At 37.7% G+C, this 27,185-nt stretch overlaps 1 protein-coding gene and 1 non-coding gene across 3 annotated transcripts; one reads left to right on the forward strand and one right to left on the reverse strand.

Annotated features, from left to right (window-relative positions):
- Window positions 1-1,738: 1,738 nt before the first annotated feature.
- LOC119625012 (U6 spliceosomal RNA) lies at window positions 1,739-1,843 on the reverse strand. Its single transcript, XR_005241162.1, has one exon. It is a non-coding gene; the product is annotated as a U6 spliceosomal RNA (small nuclear RNA).
- Window positions 1,844-2,844: 1,001 nt separating this feature from the next.
- On the forward strand, window positions 2,845-27,011 carry OSGIN2 (oxidative stress induced growth inhibitor family member 2). Of its 2 annotated transcripts, none has more exons than XM_008001041.3 (6): window positions 2,845-2,951; window positions 9,782-9,936; window positions 14,309-14,445; window positions 14,792-14,983; window positions 21,285-21,376; window positions 24,689-27,011. In XM_008001041.3, exons 2-6 carry the CDS (start codon window positions 9,870-9,872, stop codon window positions 25,707-25,709), a joined length of 1,509 nt encoding a protein of 502 aa, XP_007999232.1. In that variant the 5' UTR covers window positions 2,845-2,951; window positions 9,782-9,869; the 3' UTR covers window positions 25,710-27,011. The 2 variants fall into 2 exon arrangements, with proteins under 2 accessions (XP_007999232.1, XP_007999231.1); XM_008001040.3 differs by lacking the exon at window positions 2,845-2,951 and adding an exon at window positions 3,396-3,663.
- Window positions 27,012-27,185: the final 174 nt, after the last annotated feature.

Below are 27,185 nucleotides of genomic sequence, written 5' to 3' on the forward strand. Positions count from 1 at the left end.
TCAACAAACAGACAATCCACAGAATGGGAAAAAAATATTTGCAAACTATCCATCTGACAAGGGATTCGTAACCAGTATATATAAGGAGCTTGAACAACTCAATAGGAAAAATTATAATAATCTGAGTTTAAAAAGCACAAAAGAAAAAAAATAAATAAATTAGGGCAGGAATACACCACTTGCCTTGTGCCCTTTTAAGAAAGGAAGAAAAAATATAGGTCTCAAATTTATAGGAATTCTTTATTACAAGTAAAAAATTATCTGGCTAACTTATTTGTAAAAATGTTTTCTAGCTTTAACAAACTTTAATAAGAATAAAACTTTAATAAAAGTTCAAAAAAAAAAAAAAAGCACAAAAGGGCCAGGCACAATGGTTCACACCTGTAATCCCAGCACTTTGGGAGGCCAAGGCAAGAGGATCACTTGAGGCCAGGAGTTCAAGACCAGCCTGGGCAACATGGTCAGGCTGTTTTTTTGTAGAAACCCCATCTCTACAAAAAAAGAAAATAAAAAAAATAAAAGAAAATTTAGCTGGGTGTGGTGGTGCACACCTCTAGTCCCAGCTATTCAGAAGGCTGAAGTGGGGGGGATTACTTGAGGAGTTCGAAGCTGCAGTGAGCTATGATCAAACCACTGCATTCCAGCCTGGGTGACAGAGCAAGACCCTGTCTTAAAAAAAATTTTTTTTAATGGGCAAAAGATGTGAATAGACATTTATCAAAAGAAGACATACAAATGACAAGTATATGAAAAGGTGCTCAACATCACTCATCACCAGAGAAATGCAAATCAAAACTACAATGGATATCATTTCATCGCAGTTAAAATGGCCTATATCCAAAAGACAAGCAATAACAAATGCTGATGAGGATGCGGAGAAAAGAGAACCCTTGTACACTGTTGGCAGGAATGTAAATTAGTACAGCCACTATGGAGAATAGTTTGGAGATTCCTCAAAAAACTAAAAATAGAGCTACCACATGATCCAGCAATGCCACTGATAGGTATATACCCCAAAGAAAGGAGATCAGTATATCTAAGATATACTTGCACTCCCATGTTTATTGCAGCACCGTTCACAACAGCCAAGATTTGGAAACAACCTAAGCATCTATCAACAGACAAATAAAGAAAATGTGGTTTATGTACACAACATAGTAGCATTCCGCCATAAAAAAAAATGAGATCCTGTTATTTGCAACAAAATGGATGCAACCAATGTCATTATGTTAAAAGAAATAGGCCAGGTACAGAATGACAAACTTTGCATGTTCTCACTTATTTGTGGGAGCTAAAAATTAATTGAACTAACAGAGATAGAGAGTAGAATGATGGTCACAAGGCTGGGCAGGGTAGTGGGGAATTAAGGAGTGGAGTGGGGATGGTTAATTGGTACAAAAGTATAGACAGAATTGGATCTAGTATTTAACAGAACAAGAGTGACTATAGTCAACGATAATTCATTAAACATTTAAAAATAACTAAGAGTATAATTGGATTGTTTGTAGCACAAAGAAAGGATAAATATTTGAGATGATGGCTACTCCATGTACCCTGATGTGAAATTATTATTGTATGCCTGTATCAAAATCTCATGTACCTCATAAACATAAATACCATGTACCCACAAAAAATAAAAATAAAAAAAATTAAATTTTGTGGATTAGATTGGCATAACTTTCAGGAATTTATGTGTTTATTTTTAATTTTTGTGGTTACATAGTAGGTGTATATACTTAAAAATATGGAACCCTTTCACGAATTTGCATGTTACCCTTGTGCAGGGGCCATGCTAATCTCTGTATTGTTCTAATTTTAGTACATGCGCTGCAGAATTAAGCACTGCTTTCAGGAATTTAAGTACTTTATTTTATTATTATTTTTTTTGAGATGGAGTCTCACTTTTTGGCCCAGGCTGAGTGCAGTGGCGGATCTCAGCTCACTGCAACCTCCGCCTCCGGGTTGAAGCGATTCTCCTGCCTCAGTCTCCTGAGTAGCTGGGATTAAAGACACGTGCCACCACGCCCTGGGCTAGTTTTTGTATTTTTTAGTAGAGACGGGTTTCACCATGTTGGTCAGGCTGGTCTGGAACTTCTGACCTCAGGTGATCGACCAGCCTCGGCCTTCCAAAAGGAATTTAGGTACTTTAAATGCTGTTATGTATGTTAATGGAAAAGTAACTACATGCTTCATTTTCAGAACCAACCACATTCAAATGAAATGAGCGCGTCGAACCGACAAAAGCTCAAAAAAAAAAAAAAAAGAAAAGAAAAACACATAATTCTTAAAAGTGGTTAATATACTCTTAGATTGCATAACCCTGGTGGCAGTCTGAGTCCTGATTTTCTTTTAAGCTCCCAAGACTCTAAAATACCTGCTCATTACAAGTCTGTTCAGTGAACAACATTCAGTAAAACTTAACATTTGTTTTACAAAATTATATTGAAATATATAAACGAACGTGTATTTTAAGCACAAAAACACGGCTTTTTTAGAAGCGGAGCTAACTATTTCCGTAGAAAAGCAGATGCAATCAATCTCTCCTGGGTTTTGTCCTCCCCACCTCTGATTTTTGACAAACCGAATAAGGACACTCACTACTGAATACTTTTCTAACTCCCTATTGCATCACAAACGCCTGCAGGGGCTTAAAAAGCAGCAAGCGTTCCCGTTCTTCCCCACAGACCGGTGTGGTCTGGGGCGGGCCTGAGCACCTGGATTTTCACCCAGCGTGCTGGTAATTCCTACACTTGTGTGTGTTTGAGAGACATAAAGAAGAGAGGATGACCTCTTTCCGGAAGCGGGACTTCCATAAAAGAACCGTCGGGGGCGGGTCCCGGACACCTGTGGTTTGGTGAGTCCCCCAGGTGACTGTGATGCGGGAGTCACGGGTGGAGGCACCCGGAAGCTCCCGCGGTCTGCACCCCAGCAGCGCGAGGAAATGCCCAAAGGTGGGTTCTCAGGCGTGGGAAGCTCGACCCTTCCTGGGGTCCTCGGCGAGGTGGCCGAGGACGCGCCTTACGCCGGGACCTCCGCCGGGCCGTCTGGGTGGCCCGAGTTCTCAGCAGCTTCTTTTCCGCTCGTCCCTCGGCCCTCTCGGCGCGCACCCACCAGCCTCACCAAGTCGCACACGGAGGGGCGGCGGGGACCAGACCGAGGTCCAGGTCCTGATTGCTGCCGCTGGGGCCGCGCAGTTTGCCGCCAGACCTCGGCTCCCTGCCCGCGCAGCCTCGGCTCCGTCAGGCCCGGCCCCTCACCCAGGCCCCGGTTCCACCAATCGCAGACTTCGCCCGCCGCCGCCGCACCTGCGAGGAGGGGCCCGCGCGCCGCCGCCGCCGCCGTCGCAGCGTCCCCGCCCTGCTCCGCCCCTACCGCGGCGCCCGGAGATCACCCGCCTCCGGCGCCTGGCTCCCCACAGGCGAGGAGCGGAAGCCGCTATCTGGAGGCGGACTCCGGCGCCACAGAGCCGGGACAGCCGCGGCAACGGCGAGGTGCGGGGCAGGGGCGCCCGGCAGACCCCGCGACCCCGAGCGAGCGGGCGCCCGGAGCGGGCAGCCTCGCCGGGGGAGGCGGAGGCGGCCACGGCGGCCGCGCTCGGGCGCCCCTCGCGCAGCGCTCCATGCCCGTGTGGTGCTGCCGCTGCTCCCTGGCCGGTCATTTCAGGTGACTTCCTCGCCGAGGATGGGAGGGGAGCAGGCGGGAATGCAGCGCTCTCGAGCTCTTTGGCCTGGCCGGAGTCGGGACTGGGGTGGAGGGCGAGCGCCTGGACCGCAGCGTCCTACCGCCTCGGCCGTCCTGCTGGGCGTGGGGGTGGTGTGGGGTGCGGTGTGGCGGGGTCCTTGCTCCGGGGAGCCTTGCGCTGTTGTTCCCTTTTCTCGCGCTGGACGGCGCGGGTCACGGGACTGCGGGACTGGCTAGGCCCGGGCTGAGTCGGTTACGGCGAGCTGAGACTTCCCAGTAGTGCAAAGTTTTAGCGAAGGTTTCTACGAAGTGCCTGCCTCCCTAAAAAAAATTATTTCTTAAAAAGTCTTCTAAATAATGTAATGAGTGGGAGGAAGGTAGGGAACTACATTTCAGTGTCATCTAGTTACAAATAGATTCTGCCTTGGTTAAGATGTTAGCCATGGTAAGTCATGTGTGTTGTAGAAATTTAAAGAATCAGGCGATTTTACACTCACCTTATGGGGAAAGTTTTTAGGGATGATAAAAGATAATACGTTTCTAAAATAAAAGTATGTTTTCTAGATCTAGCACATTTGGTCAACACCTCAGTCATTGGTGGAAAGACCAGACATTAGAAACTGATTTTAACCCTGGGGTGAAGAATTGTTAAGCTTAGGGAATACCTTAGTACCTTGCTTTACATATACTGATGTTCCAGAATAATTCTATGTAAGACTTCTTTCCTGGTAAAATATGAAATTCTGATCAAGCGTTCCTAAATTACGGGTTTTCTAGATAGAATTTAGGTAACACATGAACTTAGATGGAAAGAAAGGTATATCATTTCTCTAAATTTTAAAAACTAATATTCAGTTACAAATATAAGCAACAAATCACAGTAGTATGTGTGACTGTCATCAGTAGAGATCATAAATATGTTTATATCACATTGCAGTTGTAAATATAGAAATGCCTTGTATACTTATTCAAAATTATAGTAACACATTACTGAATTTATTGAATGCAGTGGAGAAGCACATGTACATACATATCACGTTTACTTTTTATGACTGTTTTGATAGAATTGGTTTTCTTGTAAATCCTGTGTATATTTAAGAACAGTATTCAGAGAAGCAGTCAAGAAGCGTCATCGTGTAGTAAAAAAGATGTAAGGCACAGAGAAAGTTCGGAACTTCTTTTGTTAATAGTGATAATCCAAGCTTGTCTAACCTCTCAATGAGTTAGAATGAGTCTCTAAGTTGTGGATATTAAGGAAAAATAGTTTCATATAATAAACTGCTTGATTTTAACTTTTAGGTAAATTTGTTGACTACTAAGACAGCGGTTTGAGAGTATCAGATTCTCTATGGAAAGTTTTAGGAAATAGGTTCCCCTAGTGAAACTTGTTAAACTAAATAAAGCCCATGAGAAACTAGCATGCGTTTCAGAAAAATATTGTGTGAAAGCTATTTGACACCTTTTGATATACAGTGTAGAATTCATATTCTTTTGACTAACTCTGGGTGGTGAATACCATTTGCTTCCTGCTGTGCACAGAAATTTGGAGTAGGGAGTGAAAACCAAGTATTTGCTATGTTTTGGTCTTGAGGGACAGAAAGGAAAACAAGCTAGCTGCCAAAGATAAACATTATGATTAATAAACCACACTTTTTATTGCAAAAACGGGTCTGTTGTGTCTAAAGTTGTTGTTGTTTTTTTTTTTTTTTTTTTAATTGTTTACCAGCTCCTTCAGGAATATGTTTCTGATTTACCAATGCTATTTCTCGAGCAGTTTCAAGTCAGGAGTTCAGGTCAGCATGGCCAACATGGTAGAAATCCCGTCTCTACTAAAAACACAAAAATTAGCTGGGCATGGCGGTGTGTGCCTGTAATCCCAGCTACTCAGGAGGTTGGGGCAGGAGAATAGCTTGAACCCAGGAGACAGGTTGCAGTGAGCTGAGATCGCACCAGTGCACCCCAACTGGGCGACAGAGTGAGACTCTGTCTCAAAAAAAAAAAAAAAATACAGATTATAAAACAGATTGTGGCATCTGTATTGTCTAACATCTGAATGGATAAGTAGTGAGAGAACTGTCCTAATTTTCCAGCGGAAAAATCTTCTTTCGTGTTCCAGAAGATGAAGAGTGTGACTGACTTCATTTGTGGCTTTAGAACCTTCTTTCCATGTGGTAGTATACATTTGATAAATTTTAGGATCATGGTTCCAAAGACTATAAAAATTCAGTTAGTAAAGCATTTCATTTTAGTTTGAATGATCATTTAAACACGTGCTTCTGCTATAGTATGGAAAAAGTCTTTTTGTTGTCCAGATACTATGTCTACACTATCCTTTGAAATGTTCTCTGAAACTTTGTGCTGTAATGTTTCAAAAACAAAAAATGGAAGGCCTCTAAAAGCATCTTAAATGTCAAATAGGCTTTTAACTTGCTTCCTAGCAATAGAATAACTAATTTTGTATGTAAAGTGCTGTTCTTTAGTAGTTGCTAAATGTAATTGTGCATATTTTCCAATTTTAATTTGTGTCTCAAAGAAAAAGTGGATTTTTATTACTCAAAATAAGTTCTTGTTTTAAATAGAATATCAAATTGGAAATCTAGAGATTAACACTGTTCATAGACTTGTGATATACTGTGCATGTACTATAAAACATGTACAGCAATACTGAGTTTACAACTTAAACTCTGAATTTTTTAGAATAATTATTAAAAGTCTTATTTAATTAATGTTTTATGTAAAACCAGTGAATCACACTTTCTGTTTTTTGTTTCCTTGTTTTTCTTTGTTATACCACTATCAAATAGTAGGCAGGTTTACTGCAAATAGTTTATCACACAGTTTATACCAGTGGCTCCTGAAAAATCAGAGCAAATTACCTGTACTGTGTAAATTTAGATAAACTAATGTGTAGGAAATTTGAATAAACTAAACTTTGGTTCTTCATTGCTTGAGGGCTGCACACGCAAAAAACTACTAGACCTAATATATAAATGCAGCGATATTGCAGGATGCAAAATCAACATACAAAAGTGAATTGTATTTCTATACATTAACATTGAACAATCTGAAAATTAACAAAAGAATTTCATTTATATAATAGCATCAAAAAAATGAAATACTTAAGAATAAATTTAATAAAAAATGCAATACTTGTACACTGGAAACTACAAAATGTTGAGAGAAATTCCATGCCTTTGCTATTGTGAATAGTGCTGCAGTGAATGTACACATGCATGTGTCTGTATAATAGAATGATTTATATTCCTTTGGGTATATATCCAGTAATGGGATTGCTGGGTGGAATGGTATTTCTGTCTTTAGGTCTTTGAGGAATCACCACACTGTCTTTCACAATGGCTGAACTAATACACTTCCCCCCTACATATAAGCATTCCCTTTTCTCTGTAACCTTGTCAGCATTTGTTATTTTTTGACTTTTTAATAGCCATTTTGACTGGTGTTAGATGGTGTCTCATTGTGGTTTTGATTTGCGTTTCTCTAATGAGTGATGTTGAACTTTTTTTCATGATTGTTGGCTGCAGGTATGTCTTCTTTTGAGAAGTGTCTGTTCATGTCCTTTGCCCACTTTTTTATGGGGTTGTTTTTTCTTGTAAATTTAAATTCCTTATAGATGCTGGATATTAGACCTTTGTTGGATGCGTACTTTGCAAACATTTTCTCCCATTCTGTTGGTTGTCTGTTTACTCTGTTGGTAGTTTCTTTTGCTGTGCAGAAGCTCTTTGGTTTAATTAGATACCATTTGTCAATTTTTTTTTGCTTTTGTTGCAATTGCCTTTGGCGTCTTCCTCATGAAACTTTGCTTGTGCCTGTGTCCTGAATGGTATTGCCTAGGTTGTCTTCCAGGGTTTATACAGTTTGGGGTTTTATATTTGAGTCTTAAATCCATCTAGGGTTACTTTTTGTATGTGGTATAAGGAAGGTATCTAGTTTAGATCTTCTGCATATGGCTAACTAGTTATCCCAGCACTATTTATTGAACAGGGAATCCTTTCCCCATTGCTTATTTTTGTCATGTTTGTCAAAGATCAGATAGTTACAGGTGTGTGGTCTTATTTCTGGGTTTTCTCTTCCATTGGTCTATGTGTCTGTTTTTGTACCAGTACCATGCTGTTTTGGTTACTGTAGCCCTGTAGGATAGTCTGAAGTCAGGTAAGGTGATGCTTCCCGCTTTGTTCTTTTCACTTAGGATTGCCTTGGCTATTTAAGTTCTTTTTTGGTTTCATATGAATTTTAAAATAGTTTTTTCTACTTCTTTGAAGAATGTCATCGGGAGTTTAATGGGAATAGCAGTGTATCTATAAATTGCTTTGGGCAGTTTGTATGAGTTTGTATGGCCATTTTAATGATACTGATTCTTCCTACCCATGAATATGGCATGTTTTCCCATTCGTGTTAGCTCTGATTTCTTTGAGCAGTGATTTGTGTCATCTCTGATTTCTTTGAGCAGTGGTTTGGAGGTTTCTGATCAAACTGACTTTGATCAGAAGCCTCCAAAGGTACAGGAGAACCTAACCTTTGCACATACTTTGGAGAAATATCAGGGACAGAGCAGAATATAAAACATGTGAAATGCAGTTGCCAAGAGGTGTAAGCAGGCACAGGCAAGACAGCTGATGCATCTGGATCTGATCAGAGGCAGTAGTTGGAATGAATCAGAAATCGATGGATTGAGCATATAAAACTTCCTCCCAAGGGTAGGCTTGCACTGTGAGAAGGGTTTTCCCCTAGTAGCCATGTCTGATTAGTGTCTGTTTTGGTCAAAAGAGGCTATGTAAGAGGAAACCAAATATTTGGGGTATAGGTTACTTTTTTTGCTTCAAGAAAGCTCTCAGTGTGTCCTGAGTAAGTCTGCCCTATCCTAGGGTAGATTGGGAACTCTGAAGTTTATAGGGAGGTAGAAATTCCTGTCTCTGCCTGATTCTTTTCTTTGTGTCAACCTCCTCTGGGATCAGTGAGTTCAATCCTGTGAAATAACTGATCCATCCCATGCTTGTTTATCATTTGAGAGTAGTAATAAACACACCCACTAGTAGGTACTTAATTTAATACTTCCAGAAATTGTGGTTGTTGCTGACTGTATGAAGATAAAATTAAGGGATTCTATGCTAAAGTAACTGTAATATAATGCAGAACATTAGCTGTTCAGGAGATACTCCATGTATTGCATGAAAATGTGAGAATGCTAAAACTAATTTCTAGAGAGCCAATTGAGAAAGAAAAATTGGAAAATAACATTAAGATATAATTTTAATATATTTTTGAAATATATTTAATATATTTTTGGTAACATAGCGAGATCCTGTCTCTACCAAAAAATATTTTTAAAATTAGCCAAGTGTGGTGGCACACCTGTAGCCCCAGCTACTCTGAAGGCTAAAGCAAGAGGATCACATGAGCCCAGGAGGTGGAGGCTGCAGTGAGCCATGCTTGCGCCATTGCACTCCAGCCTGGGTGACAGAGCAAGACCTTGTTTCAAAAAAAAAAAAAAAAAAAAAAATATATATATATATATATATATATATAGATAGATAGATAGAGAGAGAGTATATATATATAGTATATATGTAATACTTTTCTGAGTAAAAATGTATACACCTAATTTCTTATACCAAAATGCACAATTTATAATGTATAAATACCATAACTTTTTCTTAAAATGTGTATGACTATATATTGTCTTTAATGCACTCACCTTTTAAAAAGAAAAATGTAGAGGAGAAACTAGCCCTTTCTAGACTAGTTTCAGAGAATTATGAACTCCCCAACACAGTGCTGTCTTTGATCTTGAGAGAGGTGCTTATTTCATAGGGACTTGACTACAAGATACTTGTGAGAGAAAAGCAGCTATTAATATTTGGAATTTTTGAGAAAGCAGCTATTAATATTGGGGATATTTGGCGTTCAAGTTGGTATAGGTTGACATGTAGCGAAGCAATTAATTTGAAAGCATTGGTCGGAAGGATTTTCTTCTTTTATGAAACGATTAAAATATTTTATGTCAAAATCAACTCAGAGTAGAGATTGATTTTTGTAAAGGCTATATTGACTATATCTCTTTTTATTCTCTTTTTTTAAAAAGAAACTATAGTGACACTGAAACTGAAGGAGAGATTTTTAATTCCTTAGTGCAATACTTTGGTGATAATTTGGGGCGAAAAGTTAAAGCGATGCCATTAGTTGAAGAAACTTCTTTACTGGAAGATTCATCAGTGACTTTTCCTGTGGTAATAATAGGTAAGTTATTGTATTTTATCTTTTAAAATTACATTTATGACCCTTAATACTTTTATAAATCTACAGTTAGTACAAGTTCTTAAGATTTTATTGAAAAGTGTTCTTAGGTGGTTTGATATGCTAAAAAACTAATAACCAGATCTTTGGAGAGTAATTGGTTTATCTGATTTTAGCATCTGTGTTAAAATGCAGTGTCTTTTTACTGAAGAACTGATATTACTACATTATTTTAAAATACCTCCTACATTTGTATTAATTATATGACAGTGTCATGGTGATGTGATAATATTATTAGAGCTCTGAAGAGTGTTCTATGTATATTATTGGATAATACCTTACAACTTTGTAGACTTCTGATGTTGGTAGGGCAGATACAGACAGAGAAACTGACACAGATATTGAGTAACTTGTGCAAGTTAGTAACTGGTGCTCAATTAGCAATGACATTATAGTACTCTAAGGTGATGTTTATAATTACTTTAACCACACATTATTATTTTATATTCTTCGTATCACCTCAACAGATAGGCATATAAGATATTAAAAATTTAACTATTAATACAACCTAATTCAGATTTAGAAACTTTTATAATTTAGTTTTATTGCATGCATTTAATTACCTGTTATGTATATTTTTCATCTAATATACAAACACGAGGAATTCAGACAAGGAATATAGGGTGAAGCTAACTAAGACAAAGGAGAGAGTTAAGGAATATAGGTGGCTTGGTGGCATATGACTTCCTATGTTTCTTTGATAGTTTGTTTCAAAGTTAGTAGGAAGGGGAGAAAATTCATGTCTTCTGGCTTGTGGGAGATACTGTAAAGGAAGGAAAAGAGGAGAGCAAGATTATTCGTCTATACTAGGTTCTATACTAGATTCTCCTCTACAGTATATGATAGAGATGACAGTTTTTGTAATAGTTCTCAACCAAGAGATATCAGGGACCATAACGTTATGTTTCATTTTCCCCCTTACGTCTAACCTTGGTTTTCTGTCCTGAATGAATGGAGGAACCCTGTCTTCTTGTGTGGCTAGGCTGTGGGAAGGTTAGAAAAGAAAAACTTAACCTTCATTTGCACCTGCCCACTCCACTCCCCACAAAACAGCCTATCCCCGTTTTGCCTCAGCTAGCTGTGAGTAGCTTAACCTCGTGTATATTTATATAGTGTCATTACTGTTGACAATGGCACCACCAGCCTGAGCATAAAGAGCTAATTAATATATGTTTTCTGTTGCTGCTGTAACAAATTACCACAAGCCTAGTGGCTTTAAACAATGTGAGTGTGTTATTCTACTGTTCTGTGGGTCAGGAATTCAACATGGGTCTTCCTGGGCCAAAATCAAGGTGTTGGCAGGACTGTGTTGCTTTCTGGAGGCTCTAGGGAAGAATGTTTCCTTTTCCTGGCTCCCTTCTGTAGCTTCAAAATCAGCAATGTTGTTTCTTAACCTTCTTTCATTGTCATGTCCCCCTTTCACCACAACTGAGAAAAGTCCTCTATTTTTAAGGACTCTTGTGATTAGATTGGGTCTACCTGGGTAATCTAGGTTACTCTCCATCTCAGGATCCTTAGTCGTATCTACAAAGTCCTTTTGCTGTGTAGTAACATTTGCAGGTTCTGGGGGATAGGTCTGGGACATCTCTGGGCGCAGTGGATCAAGCCTGTAATCCCAGAGCTTTGGGAGGCCAAGGTGGGCTGGATCACCTGAGGACAGGAGTTTGAGTCCAGCCTGGCCAACATGGTGAAACCCTGTCTCTACTAAAAATACAAAAATTAGCCAGGTGTGGTGGCGGGCAACTATAATCCCAGCTACTCGGGAGGCTGAGGCAGGAGAATTGCCTGAACTCAGGAGGTGGAGGTTGCAGTGAGCCAAGATCGTGAGAGCTTGGGCGACAAGTGAAACTCTGTCTCAAAAAAAAAAAAAAGAGGGCTGGGCCTGGTGGCTCACACCTGTAATCCCAGCACTTTGGGAGGCCGAGGTGGGCAGATCACAAGGTCAGGAGATTGAGACCATCCTGGCTAATAGGGTGAAACCTTGTCTCAACTAAAAATATAAAAAATTAGCTGGGTGTGGTGGCGGGCGCCTGTAGTCCCAGCTACTTGGGAGGCTGAGGCAGGAGAATGGTGTGAACCCGGGAGGCAGAGGTTGTGGTGAGCTGAGATTGCGCCACTGTATTCCAGCCTAGGCAACAGAGCGAGACTGCGTCTCCAAAAAAAAAAAAAAAAAGAAGGATTAGTTCTAAATATTTTTTTATTTTTCTTTCAGTCTTTAAGGCTTCCTATTCTAGTATTATACGTTGAAATCTTCCTCTGCTTTCTCTATTTCTAGTATTCTTATGGTTTTACTTTTCTTACATCTTTGAGTATATTTTATTTGGGGTAACATATTAGGCAAGGAACAGGATTTTTGCTTTGTGGCTAGTAATTCTCTCAGTTGGATTAAATTTTTAAAAGGCAGAGATAATAAAGAAGTGGCAATCTAGAATAAAGGAATTGTTAATTCATAAATGGAAGTAGTTCAAGTAATCCAGTTTGGTTTTAGTTAAAGCATATAAACATATAGGAAGGCGATATCAGCATTTAGGACTGGAAAGATGGTTGAGACTAGAACGTGTGTAATCACCTGGCGGTTTCTTGCCTGCTGCACAACCAAAACCAGTTCACTGAGATCATGGCATTGCAGTAAAGAGTTTGACACAAGGCCAGCCCATATGAGAGAACTGCAGTTATTCAAATTAGTCTCCTTATAAAACTCCTGATTGGTCGGGTGCAATGGCTCATACCTGTAATCCCAGCACTTAGGGAGGCCATGTTGGGTGAATCACGAGGTCAAGAGATCAAGACTGTCCTGGCCAACACGCTGAAACCCCGTCTCTACTAAAAATACAAAAATCAGCTAGGTGTGGTGGCACACGCCTCTAGTCCCAGCTACTTGGGAGGCTGAGGCAGGAGAATCGCTTGAACCCAGGAGGCAGAGGTTGCAGTGAGCTGAGATTGCACCACTGCACTCCAGCCTGGTGACAGAGCAAGACTCCATCTCAAAACAAAACAAAAAACAAAAAAAACAAAACAAAACTCCTGATCCCTCCTGATGGCTTGGAGGTTAGAAGTTTTCAAGGATAGTTAGGTGAACAGGGAACTAGGAAATAGGGTGCTGCTGATTGGTTGGGGATGCCGTGCTAGGGTGTCGAAAATGATTCTCTAGTACTGAGTCCAATTCTGGGTGGGGAGCCACAGGACTGGTTCAGTTGAGTCTTGGGTCTGAGTCTTGAATCTCGGGAACAGTAGAGTCAGACAGTCATCAGAAATGCAAAAGTCTGAAAAGACATTTCAAAAGGCCAACCTCAGGATCTACAATAGCGATGTTATCTGTAAGAGCAATTAGGGAAATCACACATCTTGTGACCTCTGGCTACGTGACTCTTCAGCAGTACAGAATTATAGACACTCTGCCTACATCTTAGCAGAATTCAGGCACCTCTCATAATCCTAACCTTGTGGCCTTTCATTAGTTTTAGAAAGGCAGTTTAATTTTGGGAAGGACTGTTACCATCCTTAAACTATAAATTCCTTCCTTGGTTAGCTTTGCCTATACCTAGGAATGAGTGAAGACAGCCAGCCTTTGAAGCTAGAAGCAAGATGGAGTCAGCCATGTTAGATTTCTCTCACTGTCATAATCTTTGCAAAAGTTATTTCAAATGGAGAACACTGGATAGTCAGAAACAAACAATTAAGACCTTTAGAATGGAAGGGTAACATGATGAGGATTGTGTGTTACCAAAACTTATCTGAATGGAGTACGTGAAATGATTGGAAGTGGGTGAATCTCAGGGCAGAGAAATAGTAGGAGACTTGTCTTTTAGGTGAAAGTACAGGAATGAGAATAGCAAAGACAACTGACAGGATGTGGGGGGCAAACTAGGTTTAGAACCAGAAACTGATTAACTTAGAAGTTTGCTAGTACCATATTTTGAGATAGGATAGGGTTAGAAGGAGAGGGCACCTCAGTGAAGGGACTTATGAGCTTGCCTTCGAGCACATTATGTTTAAGTTATTAGTGGGCCACTCTGTCAGGTAGAGTCAAGAAGTAGAATGGAAATGTGGAATATATCCTTGGGAAATAGGTCAATTTAGAGAACTGATTTTGGATGTCAGTAGCATAGAGAGTTGAAGCCTTGAGTAGATGAGATTCCCAAAAGAAAATAAGAGAGAAGGCAAAGGTAAAAATCTCATGAAATATCTGATTTTAAGAGATTAGAAAAGGAAGAATTGGTGAGGGAAAAGAGCCATTTTCAAAGTAAGAAAAAAGCCAAGGAACGAGAGTATTAAGATGCATGACCTACCCCTTTCCACCTTTTATTTTTAATAGGAAATGGACCCTCAGGAATATGCCTTTCTTATATGTTATCAGGCTACAGACCATATTTATCATCAGAAGCAATACACCCAAATACAATCTTAAATAGTAAATTAGAAGAAGCAAGACATCTTTCCATTGTTGATCAGGTATTATTTCTTACATGTCAATTAAAAAAATTTGTATATGCTGAAACAAGACTAGTTTTTATTTATATAAGCTTTGTTTCTTAGTTGAAACCCTTTATTCTAAATAACACCTTGTATCATTTTTATTTTAGATTCGTAAATATATTCTGAGTTACATCTGTATATTTTCTTGAATTTATTAGAGCAGAGTTTTCTGAATTATTTCCTAGTGGAGATTTAGTAGGTGCTCTGTGGTCAAGTTTGGGAGTACTGCTTTTTATCATTGGAGCATCATGGTAGACATTAGAATATACTATCTGGGAAATGCTGGCTTTTTTCAAACTCTGTCTTCCTTTTGTTCATTCAGGACTTAGAATACTTGTCTGAGGGCCTTGAGGGCCGATCATCCAATCCAGTTGCAGTGCTTTTCGACACACTTCTTCATCCAGATGCTGACTTTGGGTATGATTATCCATCCGTTTTGCATTGGAAATTAGAGCAACATCATTATATCCCTCACTTAGTTCTTGGTAAAGGTCCACCTGGTGGAGCTTGGCATGTGAGTATAATTTTCAGCATTTTAGTGTATGTGAATTATTTGTCTTGATAAGACCAAGTTGATTCTTAAGCATTATGATAATGTTATAAATGATGTTTATAACATTTTTATTTGAGAAGAATTTTAATGCTGTTCAGTTAGTTAAATATGGGTTTATTACTAGTAGCAGTAAATCAAGCCAAATTTTATTACCGGTACAGTCTTAGAATAAGCATGTCTCTATACTCTCTTACAAGAATTATGTAGAAGACATTTCAAGAATGTTTTGTTTAATAAATATTTAAAACTCACTTATTTGTTTTAGACTTTACAGAATCTCACATAGTATTTCAAAGCAGTATCCATTATTTTCTCACATTTGCAGAATCTTAAGTGAAAAATGTAAAGGAGGTTGTATTAGTCTGCTTGTCTGCGATAACAAAATGCCATAGAATTGATGGCTTAAACAACAGACTTCGTTCTCACAGTTCTGGAGGCTGGAAGTCCCAAATGAAGGTTCCAGCCAGTTCAGTTTCTCATAAAGGCCCTCTTCCTGGCTTTCAGATAGCTGCCTTCTCAGTGTGTCCTCACATAGCAGAGAGAGAGAGAAATTTTCTCTTCCTATGAAGCCAGTAATCCCATTCTGAGGGACCCACCCTCATGACCTCATCTAGCTCTAATTACCTCCCAAAGGCCCCGTCTCCAAAAGCATCACACTGGGGGACAGGACCTCAACATAAGAATTTTGGGGGTAGATACAATTCAGTTCATAGCAGAGGTTAAACCAGAGAACCAGTGAATTAAAGATTCACTCAGTACATTTCATTAGTGGGCCAGTGAGTAATAATTGTTCATCCTTCCTGTGTTCTTAGCAGTTAACACTGTGTCTAGTGTGTAGTGAGTATTCATTTGTTATACAAATTGATGTTAAGTAATTTAGTTTGCTATGTTATGAATTACGGACTTCATGGGAACTTTAAAATATATCACATACCAAATTTTTAGTAGAAACTTCAGTTGGCTATTCGTATATTAGTGCACTTTTGCACATCTGAAAAGTTGTTTATGTTTATAAAATGACTGTTTCAGGATATCGGGACATTCCTAGATTAAATATATCATGGGTTTCTTTTAAAATCTTTATTCTCTTTTTAATAATGAGTAGCAACTACTAAATTATTTGTTGCTTTTAGCTTAAGTTTTATGATGTTTACTTTTTAATATCAACTTTAAGCTTAATTTATTTACAGTAAGCTGCATCCATTTAGAATGTATAATTTGACGAGTTGTGACAAATGCCTGTAGCTGTGAAACCACCAATACAAGATAAGAAAGAATTCTGTCATGCCCAAACCTTAAGTGTTTATATTTGCTGTTAATTAGTAGCATTCTTTAAAAAAAAAAAAAAAAAAAAAAAAAAAGCCATAATGTATTTGGAGGTGGGGAGGGCATTTAGACTGCCTTCTCTGAATTCCTGAGGTTTTATTTTACTTACATTTTTCTGCTTTGAAGAATATGCAGGCAATAATTGATGTTTCATTTCTTTCACTTATGTATAAAAAAGTTAAAGTATGGATAAACCCTGATTACCAAAAACACATTTTGAGCCAGTGGTAAAAGTTAAAATATACCTAAAAGTTGCTGATTTTTTCCAGGCATGTATTCACTAGAATAGGGCTGTAAGTAAGTAATATTTCAGCTGTGTACCAGTTGTCAGTCATCACCTCTGTGAAGGTTCTTGAAGGTCAAGACATAATTACTTGATCCTATCTGCATTCCATATCTTAATCTTACTGTGCTTGCCTGTAGTACTATTTATCTGTTTATATGACCATCTCCCCTGCTATGGTTTATGTACATCCTAATTAACCTGAGTCATGGCTTAAGATGTAAACTTCTTCAGTCATCACCCCTCTCTCCTACTTATCTTCATATAGTTTTCTGTTTCTCTTGTGATCTAGTTTCTCATCACTCTTCTCTCTTCCAAACTTTCTGTGGCCCCTTGAACCAATTTAGTGGTAAACAACTTGTTTGCTTTGCCATATCTTTAACCATTCAGTCAGATGCTGCTTCTGCTCTCTTTCTTGAAAGCTTGCTATTTCCTAAAGGTACCATTCCCACTGCAGCCCTCTGAAGTGGAGCCTATTCATTCTCCCATAGCCCCATGTCCTATCAGGTTGGCTAATAAGGTTGGTCTTCTCTTCACACCCCTATGCGCTTGTGTAAAAAGCCCTGTTCCATTGAACAGGTCATGCCATTTTCTAGCTTTTCTACCATTCCAGATTGTCTCCAGACTGTGTCCATTTCGGACTTTTTTTACCATTCCAGACTGTCTCTAGTTACTGAACCTGTGGCACCTAATTCATGGTCTTCCATTATATCCCAAGTTTTATTATCACCTTGAATAATTTTACCTCTACAAACATGACACAGAACCAAGATCTTAACCTTTTAGTTTCTTGGTCTCCTCATTCTCGACGATGTTGTATTCTTCATTGGCTGCTGACTCCAGTGGCTCCATTGTAGATCTTATCTCTCATAACTACTCAGCTTGTAAAAACCTAAATTCTCAAATGTCTTCCTTTCTGATCACAGTTTCCTGTTCTTCAAGCTTATCACCCAGTTATGCACACTATACATAATCTTTGAATACAGATTATTACTTATTACATATTACTTATCCAGCTCAGCTTCTATAGTCCGTTGAGTTAACTATTCTCTTTAATTCCCTTAACCCATTGTCCTTCTATCACATGGGTTTGTCAGATAGGCAGTTCATCTAACTATCCACTTTATCTTTTCTTGAGCAGTCAGACCCCCCAGAAAAAATATATATATATACAACTGTGAAAATATTCTCTACTCTCAGTTGGGACCAAAACATTACTATAAGCTTCAATATTTCCTTCTTTTCAAACCTTTATCTCTTTTTTCTCTTTCATGCTGAGATAGAAGTGCTCTTGGTTCTTATTTTACAGAGAAAATGTAATCCATTAGGATTGAACTTCCACAATTTCATGCTCAGACTTAAAACTTACACATTAATGCTAATTCTTTTTTTTAATCCCGTTATAACGGAAGAGATATTACTACTATCTAAGGCTCACCTTCCAGCTACATTGTGGATCCCTATCTTCCCAAGAACATTATTTATTTGACTTTCCCCATTTCTTTTGTAGCTTCAATTTATCTGCCAGCTTCTATTGGTCAGTATGTAAACATGCTGAAATTATTTCCATCTTTAAAAAAATTTTAGGTGCCAGCTGATCTTCATCCTTTGGTTTCTAACTAACTTCCTGAAAGAGTTGCCTATACATCCTTCTCCCTGCTTTGCCTTCTGCTCCTTAGCTTACTCACTCTACCTTCTGCCACTGGTTTTCCTTTAAACTATTTTTTCTGAAAGTCAGTAACTTCCTTTTTTGCTTAATTTGATGATGAGTCTCTAAATTTATCTTTTCTGACCTTTGCAGCTTTTGACAGTGTTAATATCTTTCTTAGATTCTCTGAATCTTCAGTCTCCTTGTTTTTCTTCCTGTTTGGTCACTCCTTTTCTGATACCGTTGGGATTCTTGTCTTTTTTGTTGGTGTTTTTGAGACAGCGTCTCACTCTGTCACGCAGGGTGGAGTATAGTGGTACAGTCATAGCTCACTGCAGCCTTGGACCCCTGAGCTCAAATGACCCTCCTGCTTTAGCCTCCCAGTGCTGGGATTGCAGGCATGTGTCACCACACCCAGCTGACTCTTACTCTTTAAAAATGTGCTTCTGTAGACCTTATCCCAAGCCTGGGTCTTTTCTTCATGCCCTTCATTCTCCCTGGGTTATCTTACCTATTTCAGTGGCTTGCATATTGATATTAATTGATTCCCAAATCAGAATTCCCAAAATCAAAACCAGCCCAGATTGCTGTTTCTCATATATTCCCTTGATTATTCTGCAGGTGTCCTGAGACTTAATGTGCCTAAAGCTAACTATCTTTATCATCAAGTTCCTTCAATTTCCTTGTCATTAAATGGCATTCTTATGTAGTTACTCAAGCCAGGAACCTGAGAGTCTTCCTTGATTTCTCTTTCTTCAACTCTCATTTCAAATTAATCACCAAACCTTTTTCATTTCTGATTTTTGGGTCCATCTATTTCGTTGCTAATATTGGTCACCACTGTCTTTCACCAGAATTACTGCAAACCCTTTCTAAATAGTTTTCTTACTCATTTTGTCTCCTCCAATCCATTATCCATACCAAAGCCAGACTCATCCTTCTAAATTACCTGTCTGAGATGTTACACCAATGCATAAAACTCTTCAGTTGCTCTCCATTCATCTAATATATAGTATGTAGACTTTGTAATGTATCTCACCAAGTCCGATCTAGCCCTTACTTAGGTATCTTATCATATTCCTCTTTTTATCTCTGACATTCTGTTCTGTAGCATGCTTTTGTTGGGGAGTCCAAGTTCATTCTCAGACTTGAAGATTCAGTAGGATTCACAGGACTCAGTAAAGATGGTGTACTTGTGGTTAAATTTTACTACAGTGAAAGGATACAGATAACAATCAGCAATGGGAAAAGTCTCACGGGGCAGAGTCCAAGTGTAAGTTTCTAGATATCCAATCATAGTAAAGTCACAGGTGTGGTGTGTAGGGATGTTTTCTGTGGGGTCAGTCATATAGGCCAGCAGCTCCCATGTGACTTACTTCTGCCTCCCAGAGCAAAAACTGATATTCACATAAATCACATTGTTACGATAAACTGTCAGGGTTACATTGGTATAGCATTGCCAAGGCCTTAAGCATGCAAAACCCATGCTCATCAGGTAGAATATTCAAGGGCTCAGAAGTTATTTCTGAGAAGGTGGCAGCCAAGCTTGGTCCTGAAGACAGGCCTTTCTCGGTAATGTGAAAGGTTGGAACAACGCAGGCCTGCTAAGTTAATCTTATCAGGCACAAGGCTGAATTTCTTTTGTCTTCTTGAAGGACATTCATATTCGCTGTCTTTATTAAGCTGCCGCGTGAATTTTTATTTGGCCTTGAATGTTTTCCCTTTCTCTTGGTACACTCCTCAGCCCATTTGTGTCCTTGAAGAACCAGATGCTTTCTGTATGCTCCTACAGTACTTCTATTTAGTTTGCATCCTTTAATAATACAGTCTCCATGACAGCTTGTCATGGCATATAGGTTACATGGGGAAGAAAGGTAGGAGAAAAGAGATCAAAGCACTAGGGCTCTCAACCAACTGGAAGAACTTGTGCAGTGGGAATAATGTTAAGAAATTATTATCAGAAAGTGAAATAGTGGTTTTTTAAGGTTTTAGAGTTAGAGATGAAACTCTCAGGTTCCAAATAATCTCCTATAGATAACACATTCTTAACAGCTCCTTTTATGATGATTCCAGGTTCTGAACCTGGTATCAGGGCTAGCCTCCCTCAAAGCAGGGTGGCAGTTTGCTGCATTCTCTTTCTTGGGTGATTTGTATACAGTCACAAATGATGCTTCACAGGGCCTAGCACATAGTAAGTACTCTGTGAATGTCAGTCAGTTATAATAATAATAGTATGTCCCGTTTTCAAACTGGGTGTTATAGAAGCAGGGCAAGAAGTTAGGAGAAAAGAAGCCACTGCCTAAAAGAGTTGATTGAAAGAGATCATAAAGGTCAAGATATAATAGATAATTGGCCTTTGGGCTTTTCTTGCTTTGTATTGAACAAAGCAGAAATAAGTAGGTCAAAGGAGCTTGATGGCAAGCAGTGTCTCAGCAGTGGGTATGTTTCTCAGGCATCCACTGCCTATTTCTGTATCTTTAAGAAGAGATGCTGCTGTATCCACATCAGCCTAGATTTTAGAATTATAATTGATGGAGGGGGCAAAAGCTTTCTTGCTAATTTTAAAAAAAAGTTAATATTAAAATGAAAAGCCATCTAAAATTTTGGAACTTAATGAACATTTTTCCTTTTGTTCAAAAAGTGAATATAGTGAATTTTTGTTTCCCTGACATAATATTGTACATCTGAATTATGTTGATCATAGACCAAAGTTATCAACATTGTGTAGGCGTTGGGTAATATTGTAAATCTGTTTTCTAAATGTGTAACTATATGAAGGAAGGTTGTTGGGATAATATCAAATGATGAAGGCATATGAAAGTTTATTGGAGTAATGTTTTTGAGGTAAGTTATCCAACCATTTAGGACTGTGGGAGCATACCTTATCCAGAGTCATAATTATTGCAAATGAGATGGATTTGGTTAAAAAATAGACAAACAACAACAACAAAAATGTTACTTCTTGTTTTTTGACTGTACTTTTTTTTCCCCTTTAACTCTAATAGAATATGGAAGGCTCCATGTTGACAATCAGTTTTGGAAGTTGGATGGAGCTACCTGGACTTAAATTTAAGGACTGGGTATCAAGTAAACGAAGGTAAAGATTAAACTGTATTAAAATTCTTTGATGTACATTGAAAAAGAGAATGTGGAAAAATTTCAAAATATGTGTGATTTTGTCATGGCTGAAGTAAATGTACATGTCTTTCAAATAAAAATGTGTCCTTGAAGCAGTGATTATAATATGCTAGTTTTCATTTAGAGATGTTATAAAACTAAGCACAGAGGTAAGGGATTATTGCAGATTGGTTTCCTGTGACATTTTGTTAATCATGGATTTATCTACTCTTTTGTTAAATCACTCTCTGTTTAGTTACTTTCTCATCCATCCATATATTATTTTTCATACTTTATTTTTATGAGTTGATATATAACTTTATGCATATTTCTTATATAAATACCTAAACTCTGCATACCTAAAGTGTTTGACTTTTAGGGTAAAGACTGTATATTGTATGATTGATAATTTAAAATTATGGATAAACTAGAATCTGGCTTATGGATAGCTAATTGGGTATGAAGGGACATATTTAAAAAAAAAAGTATAAGAGTAGAACTGAGGACCTGGCACAGTGGCAGCATTTTGGGAGGCTGAGGTGGGAGGATCACCTGAGGTCAGTTCGAGACCAGCCTAACCAACATGGTGAAACCCCGTCTCTACTAAAAACACAAAATTAGCAGGGCGTGGTGGCACATGCCTGTAATCCCAGCTACTCGGGAGGCTAAGGCAGGAGAACTGCTTGAATCCGGGAGGCAGAGGTTGCAGTGAGCCGAAATCACGCCACTGCACTCCAGCCTGAGCAACAGAGCAAGACACTGTCTCAAATAAAAAAAAAAGTAGAACTGAGAAGAAATCTCATCTTGGAAAATTATAAATTTATTTATTTTAAGGGAAAGATCCCAAAATTTAAAAAGAAATATGAAAATCCTATCAATCATTGTCAAGGATAGTAAATATTAGAGAAGAATTACTAATACAGAGAATCTACTCTTAATTTGACTATTCACAAAAACAAGTGAAGCAAGAAGTCACGTAACCTTTGTTAGAACAGGGATGTAACATTTGAGTACTTCAATTCCTGCTAGATTAACAACCATGTTAATTCATAGAAGTTTTCCTTAATTTGAGGAAATTCAGGGAGAGCAAATTTATATCATCATGGGTAATTGAGATTAAACCTTTCAAAAAATTCATTTTAGATTTTTCAAAAGAATTATATATGGGTTTGAAACTTGAAGTAAAATTAGGCAGGTTGTACAGTTCTTGATCTTCGTAAGTTGGCAAGTGAAATTGCTTAACACATTCTTCACTTTGTAAAAGGGTAAGAAAGAGAAAGCTTTATGATTTATGTACCAGAAGCATTTACTTTTCTAAATTATGAATATTGTGTTGAAGTAATATGTGCAGATGAATTTTGTGATAAATTTAGGTTTAGTTGCTGCCTTTGCATAGTGTTGAGAGAAGACTCTTAGGTCTCTAGAGATTGGTGGAGTTTGAGTCTGACTCTGTGACTTCTAGTGTTGTGATCCTGAACAAATAAACTAGTCAGTTTTCCATTCTGTAAAATGGAGATGATAATACAGCCATGTATTGCTTAATGATGGTGATACGTTCTGAGAATTGAGTCATTAGGTGATTTCATTGGGCAAACATCATAAAGTGTACTTACACAAACCTCCATGGTATAGCCTGCTATACACTTAGGCTATAGGATATAGCCTGTTGCTCCTAGGCTACAACCCAGTACAGCATGTTGCTGTACTGAATACTGTAGGCAGTTATAACACAATTGTGTTTTTGTATCTAAATATAGAAAAAGTATAGCAAAAATATGATATAAAAGATTAAAAATGGTATACCTGTATGAGGTGCCATACCAAAAATGGTATACCTGTATAAGGGCACTTACCATGAATGGAGCTTGGAGGGCCGGAAGTTGCTTTGGGTGAGTCAGTCAGTGGTGAAGGAATGTGAAGGCCTAGCACATTACTGTACACTAAGGTACACTTTATAAACACTGTACACTTAGGGTACACTGAATTTATTTTTAAAAAAGTAATTGTACCACAACTTTAAGATGGCTATGATGTCACTAAGCTGTAGGAGTTTTTTAGCTCCTTTATAATCCTTTATGGGACCATTGTTGTGTATGCTGTCCTTTGTTGATTGAATTATGTGACACATGACTGAAGAAGTAAAAATTGAAAGTTAATACTAAATCTTAATTATAATTATTAAATTTTAAAAGAAAAATTTTTGTGAACTTCCCATTACAAGTTACAAACAGTCCCTGATTAATCATGGTTTGACTTAAGGTTTTTAGACTTTAAGGTGGTACCAAAGTGATGTGCATTTTATACAAACTATACTTTGGGTACCAATACAGCTATTTTGTTTTTCACTTTCAGTATAGAATTCAGTAAGTCACATGAGATAATCAACACTTTATTATAAAATAGGCTTATTGTTAGATGATTTTGCCCAACCGTAGGCTAGTGTAAGTGCTCTGAGCACATTTAAGGCAAGCTAGGCTAAGCTTTGATGTTCAGTAAGCTAGTTTTTAAATGCATTTTTGAGTTAAAATATTTTCAGCTTACATGATTGGTCTTTCAGGACAAACCCCATTGTAAATTGAGGAGCATCCACATCATGAATTATGTCAAGTAATTTGTTTCTTATCTCTGATTGGGGCAGGGGATTTTGCTTGTTGCTTTGAACTTTGGAAAATGACATAGACTAATGCAAGTTTTTCATAAAGAACAGTTATGTTTTAGCTCTGCTTATGAGTAGGAAAACACATAGAGTGAAATGTCATCTATTGTTTACCTAGATGACTTTGTTTAGCAAAAGACAGATCTGAATTATTTTCAGTTATTAGGAAAACAGCAGTGTATTAAAATTCATTTCAAGATGGTATATTTAATTTTAAGAATCATAGATATTACAGTTAGACCTGCTCAGTGATTGTCATGAAAATAATTCAGTTGATAGTTATAGATTATAATTGTGAGATAAAGTAGTCCAATTTTCAAATATCCACATTTTAATACCTTCATTTAATGAAAGTTTATCAAGCAGTGTGTTTGAACAGACACTATTCATGGCATTGGGGAAACAAATGTGTTAAATATAGTCTCTGCTCTCATGGAACTACTTCTTCTTTTACTAAAAGTAATTCGTGAAGATTTTTTACTAAAAATAGAATTTTTTTTTTTTTAAGTGTTAGGATAATGTATAGCTAAGACAGTCCAGTGGAATTAAAAAACTATAAAAGCTTACTAGGTAGATGATAATCATGTAAACTGAAAGTAGTATCCTTATAGGACATTTTTCCTTTTCCTTTTTTAGGAACCTAAAAGGGGATCGAGTTATGCCAGAGGAAATAGCTCGCTACTATAAACATTATGTAAAAGTCATGGGTCTTCAGAAGAATTTCAGAGAGAATACTTACATAACTTCCGTATCAAGACTCTACAGAGATCAAGATGATGATGATAGTCAAGACAGAGATATTTCAACAAAGATAGAGAAGTCAAACTTTATCAAGAGAAACTGGGAAATTAGGGGTTATCAGCGAATAGCTGATGGTTCTCATGTTCCCTTCTGCCTCTTTGCTGAGAATGTAGCACTGGCAACTGGAACGTTGGATTCTCCTGCCCATCTGGAAATCGAAGGGGAAGATTTTCCTTTTGTGTTTCATTCAATGCCTGAATTTGGAGCTGCTATAAACAAAGGAAAGTTGCGTGGCAAAGTGGATCCAGTGTTAATTGTAGGTTCTGGGCTTACTGCTGCTGATGCAGTACTGTGTGCTTACAATAGTAATATCCCCGTGATTCATGTGTTTCGCAGACGAGTAACTGATCCAAGCTTAATTTTCAAACAGCTTCCCAAAAAGCTGTATCCTGAATATCATAAAGTTTATCATATGATGTGTACTCAGTCATACTCTGTAGACTCAAATCTTTTATCTGATTATACCAGCTTTCCTGAGCACCATGTGCTTTCCTTTAAGTCGGACATGAAATGTGTTCTCCAAAGCATTTCTGGATTGAAGAAAATATTTAAGCTGTCTGCGGCAGTAGTATTGATAGGTTCTCATCCTAATCTGTCTTTTCTGAAGGATCAAGGGTGTTACCTAGGCCATAAGTCAAGCCAACCAATCACATGTAAGGGTAATCCTGTGGAAATAGATACATTTACCTATGAGTGTATAAAAGAAGCCAACCTTTTTGCATTGGGTCCTTTGGTTGGAGACAATTTTGTTCGATTTTTAAAGGGAGGGGCACTGGGTGTTACACGCTGTTTAGCTACAAGACAGAAGAAAAAGCATTTGTTTGTTGAAAGAGGAGGAGGAGATGGGATAGCTTAAAGCAAGTTTACAAGTAATTAAAATGGACAGTTTGCTGTTAAAGATTTTTAATAGTGGTTTTGCAGTGTGCTGGCTTGAATTTTCTGGACTTAACTGAAGGAGAGCCTCAAACTATAGTAACTTCATTTTTAAAAGTTACTAGAATTTGGTATCTTGATTTATATTGTAATGTTTCAAAGGTGTCAGTGTCAGACAAATAGAAACACTGCCAACTTGGTGTATCTTAAGCTTTCACTTAACTAAAACGTTCTTTTCTTCCAAAACTTATTTTTCGTGATCGTTTTTGGTTATTTATTATACTCGATTCCAAAATAGTACAGCCTTGAATCTATAAAACTGTGCAGTCATTATGCCAGAAATTATCTTAAATATATAATGGGCCACCTTGCTGTTCAAAGGGTGGTGCAAGGTCCTGCAGCATCTTCTTCATCTGTAGCTTGTTAGAAATGGGCCCTACACTTCCTGCATTTTAACAAGATCCCCAAGGGATATGTATGCTCATAAAAATTTGAGACACACTGTGTGTTAAATGAAAATGATATAAGGTATGTATACTGGGGGTGGGGTGAGGGTAGGAGGCATTTACAACTCAGATTTTATTTATTTTGAAATTATCAATTGTATAAATCTAATTTATTACCAAATAGGGTCTTTTAAAAAATATTTTTATTGTTGAAACCTTGACAGGTACTTCATATTCTAATAATTTCAACAATCCAATAATGTGTAATACACTTTGACATCCAAGAACTCACCAAGATATTTTTCAGAGAGTTATTCTAGATTTAACTATCATAGCATTTAACGAGTCTGATGTGTAGTTCAATAAATTGTGGGTTGAACTACTTATCCCTGTGTGAACACTGAATTACTTTCTGTCACTGAAACTAAGGTATTTGGGTGTGGTAAGTACTTCTAAAATTGTTACACTGTTTGGGCATTGTCTGAATTATTAAAGGTTAAAATAAAAATAAAGTCAACATTTTTCTTTTCCATTCCAAAGGTGTACTTAGAGATCTATAATAGTATTCATTGGAGATGACATAGCAGCTCATATCATGGTTTACTGGATTTATGTGTTCTAATTATCTTTATATAAGTGTGTTTACTGTCTGTTTTCACACAAACCGCTAGAATTTTTAATGTTAAGACAAAAACATCTTCTGAAGTTCTCCATTGCAAATTGAATTTTTCAGTCATTTTCTCTCTCTCTTATTTTTTGGTACAATTCATCTGGAATGTCTTCATTGAACTTCTCGTTATTCTTATTTTTCTTAGAATTAAAAGTGGATTACGTGTGTTTTTCTGTTCATTTTATTGCAGTATTAAATGCTTAGCTTATTACGACCATAAATAACTATACAAATATTATTGTATAGAATATATTTGCGTCATCAACTAATTGCTTCAGATGAATTCTTAGACTCTTGATAACATCACACCTAATTTAACTTGATTTTACAAGCTGTACAATCC

The sequence above is a fragment of the Chlorocebus sabaeus genome, chromosome 8 (genome assembly GCF_047675955.1).
Source record: "Chlorocebus sabaeus isolate Y175 chromosome 8, mChlSab1.0.hap1, whole genome shotgun sequence".
NCBI classification, from domain to species: Eukaryota; Metazoa; Chordata; class Mammalia; order Primates; family Cercopithecidae; genus Chlorocebus; species Chlorocebus sabaeus.